Raw genomic sequence first — 3,321 nt, forward strand, 5'->3', positions numbered from 1 at the left:
CGCTGCGCCGCCTTCGCTACCGCTGTTGGCCGCGACCCTGATGCTCCTGCTGGGGGCGACCGCTGCGCCCTGATCGCTGAACCCAGCTCCGACCAGGGCCCCCGCCTCACCTGTCCCCCTCCGGGACACTCAGGTCCCGACCCTGGTTCCTGTGCCCCTTCCTAGTTGTTCCTGATCCCCTCCCCCATTGGGCCCCAATCCGCACCTCGGGCTGCCACACCAGGGCCCCTACAGGGTTTTCCACCGAGGTACCCACCTCTGGGTGGGGTTCAGCCTCAGCGACCCTGGATAGGCGGGACCCAGGAGCCTCAGAAGCTGAGAGGGTGACCCCACGTCCACCCTGACTGGGGTGTGATTCTCTGACTCCCCTCTTCCCCACCCCAGCGGTCCACAGCTGGATTCTTGCTTGGGACCCAGCGGGCCCTGCCCCAGAGCCCCCCAGGCTGAGCACATCCTGCCCTGCCCCGGGGGTGGCCCTGCGTGGCTTCAGTCCCCTCCACACCGCAGTCACCCAGGAATGAGCCTGGCTTTCCTACACGTCCATGCACACCTCCATCCGACTGCAGCTCACCCTGCAGGCCAAGAGCACTGCCGCGGGGACACTGGGACTCCATCCCTGGCTGTCCCTCCCTGAGCCACTTCCAGACCCATCACAGCACACAGTGGGACCATGGCCCGCACCTCAGTGCTTGTCCCCCAGCTCCACCAGGCTGGGGATTCAAGGAGGAGCCGGGAAAGCTGTGGCAGGGGCAGGCAGCACAGAGCAGCCTACAGCCCCCTCCAAATAAGATTCCCTGTCCTACAGCTGATGGGACAGGCAAATCAATAATAAAAGAAGCTGTTATACAAAGTAGTGGCAGTAATAAGTTCTAAAGCATAAACCAGAGTACATGGGGGCCCACAGTATACAAGCCGGGATAGGTAATTAGATCAAGGGATCTGGGAGGAACTGTGTAGGACAGACTCTGAGGGAGAGTCTCAGTCAAGTATAGAACAGCAGTGCAAAGGTCCTGCGGCAGCAACTAGCAGGAGATGCTTGAGTGGCCAGTGAGTGATAGGCAAAGGAAGTAAAGCAGTTGGGGGAGGGGGGCTAGAGCAGGCATTTAAACTCCAGAAAGCGTGATTTAGAGCCTTTGAGGAGGGACTTGACAAGGACCTGGAGGACACAGCACTGGTATTTTCTGGGAGAGACATCTTGTTGTCTTTTCTTGATTTTAAAGGGGTGTGCAAGGCTGGGCATGGTGGCACACACCTGTAATCCCAGCACTCAGGAGGCTGAGGCAGGAGGATCACTGTGAGTTCGAGACCAGCCTGGGCTACATAGTGAGTTCCAGGTCAGTCTCAACTACACAAAATAGGGGTGTGCAAGGCTGGGCATGGTGGCACACACCTGTAATCCCAGCACTCAGGAGGCTGAGGCAGGAGGATCACTGTGAGTTCGAGACCAGCCTGGGCTACATAGTGAGTTCCAGGTCAGTCTCAACTACCTAATGAGACCCTGCCTCAAAAAACCAAAAGGGGGGGGGTGCAGAGGTGGACAACCTGGAGGGAAGTGTAGACTCTAGCACTTCTGTTTGCACTGAGAACTTTCTGCAGCCCTGTCATCTCGCTATGCTCAGTGTCCATCTAGCCTTCCCTGGTGAGAACACTTCAAGGACTACAAAAAGACGGACCCAACAATGTTTCTCAGCAAATCTGGCAATATTAGAAATTTATTTGTGCATTTACAGAAGTACAAAATAGTACTTTGCTCCCTAGAATTGTATTAGTATGATTGCTTACGCTTCCTCATTTGCTAAAATCTTGATTGAACGGCATAAAACACCCATTTGAAGTCTTGGCTCTCGGGCTTGTTTATTTTAGTTCTGGGTTTTGGTGCTGTCACAAAAATATGGGCGCTGAATGGGAGAGGGGTCGTCATTAGGTGAGCTCACTGAATCATCTTCTCATTTTTAAATCCCAGCCACCAACTACGTGACAGCTTTTGTTAACCTAGCTGGTTTATCTCTGTTTTCCCTGTTGTCAGTTTTTTGGCCTTTGGACACAATGGGGAAGTGTTAAGTGTTTATGTTGTTTTGGTAAACGTGTTCAAAATGCAAGGACCTCTTCATTTAACACCACCAGGCTTCAGAAGCAGCCTGCTCTGGAATTAGATGGCGATAACAGTTCAGCAACTTTGTGACTATTATAAAACCATTAAATTGTGCACTTCCCAAAGGGTAAATTTTATGTGAGGCAGGAGGATCACAAGTTCAAGTCCAGTCCAGGCAACTTAGAGAGATCCCATCTCAAAATGTGAACTAAGATAAATAAAAGGTGGGGGCTGTAGCTCAGTGCAAAGACCCAACTTCCATCCCCAGTACCCCCCACCATCAAACACACAGAGGTAAGTTTTATGATATGTGACTTATAACCTAAATTTTAAAAAACAGATTAAGTAGTCTGTGCTCCAAAGTTTCAAGGTGTTTGCTCTGTCAAATACATTGCTGGCCACTGGATCTAGTGTCAATGAAGAGACCTTCAAACATCTTTCAAAAGTATTCTTTCTGGCAAGGGTTGTAGCTCAGTGGTTCAGCACTTTCTTAGCACAAGTGAGGTCCTGGCTTTGATCCATGGCATGGCAAGGAGGAGGAGGAGGAGGAGAAGGAATAAAAGAGGGCTCCTTCTTTGTGATCTGGAGAAGTTTTCGTGGTCATACCCAATCTCATTACTAAGTATTATAAAAATTCTACTGTCATAAGCCAGGCATGGCGGCACACACTTGTAATTCTAGCATTCTGGGAGGCTGAGGCAGGAGGATTGCAAGTTTGAGCCAATGTGAGCAATTTAGTAAGACCCTGTCTCAAAAGAAAGAAAATTTTTTAAAAGTAGGACATGGTGGCACACACCTCTAATCCCAGCACTTGGGAAGCTGAGGCAGGAGGACCACCATGAGTTCAAGGCTGGCCCTTGCTACATGGTGAGTTTGAGGCCAGCCTGAACTACATAGCGAGACTCTGTCTCAAAAAGAAAACAATAATTTTTTTTTTAATTTAAAAGGCTGGGGATGTATCTCAGTGCAAAGGCTCTGTGATTAATCCCCAGTATAACAAAAAAAAAAAAAAAGGATTCTCCTTTAATAAGACAGTTCTTGGTTTTACAAAATTAATTCCACTCATGGCCACATCTGCGGTGCCCTGAAGGCTTCTACTTTTTCCTGCAATAGACAAGCCGATGGTTAAGTTTTGTGGGCGATGCCACCTCTATGCCCCCATTGCTACCCAGAATCCTTATTAAAAACCCTTTAAAGTGGCCCCTTCCATCAGGACCCCGATTTCACCG

At 50.0% G+C, this 3,321-nt stretch overlaps 1 protein-coding gene across 1 annotated transcript in view; it reads left to right on the top strand.

The window, feature by feature from the left end:
- LOC104867435 (intestinal-type alkaline phosphatase-like) overlaps positions 1-447 on the top strand; it is a 3,833-nt gene extending 3,386 nt beyond the window's left edge. The window contains exons 13-14 of the mRNA XM_010631787.1: positions 134-248; positions 385-447. Coding sequence (XP_010630089.1) covers positions 134-248; positions 385-447 — 178 coding nt within the window. The remainder of the gene's footprint in view (positions 1-133; positions 249-384) is intronic.
- The last annotated feature ends 2,874 nt before the right edge of the window (positions 448-3,321 follow it).

The sequence above is a fragment of the Fukomys damarensis genome, unplaced genomic scaffold (genome assembly GCF_012274545.1).
Source record: "Fukomys damarensis isolate Sample0158 unplaced genomic scaffold, DMR_v1.0_HiC HiC_scaffold_16, whole genome shotgun sequence".
NCBI lineage: Eukaryota > Metazoa > Chordata > Mammalia > Rodentia > Bathyergidae > Fukomys > Fukomys damarensis.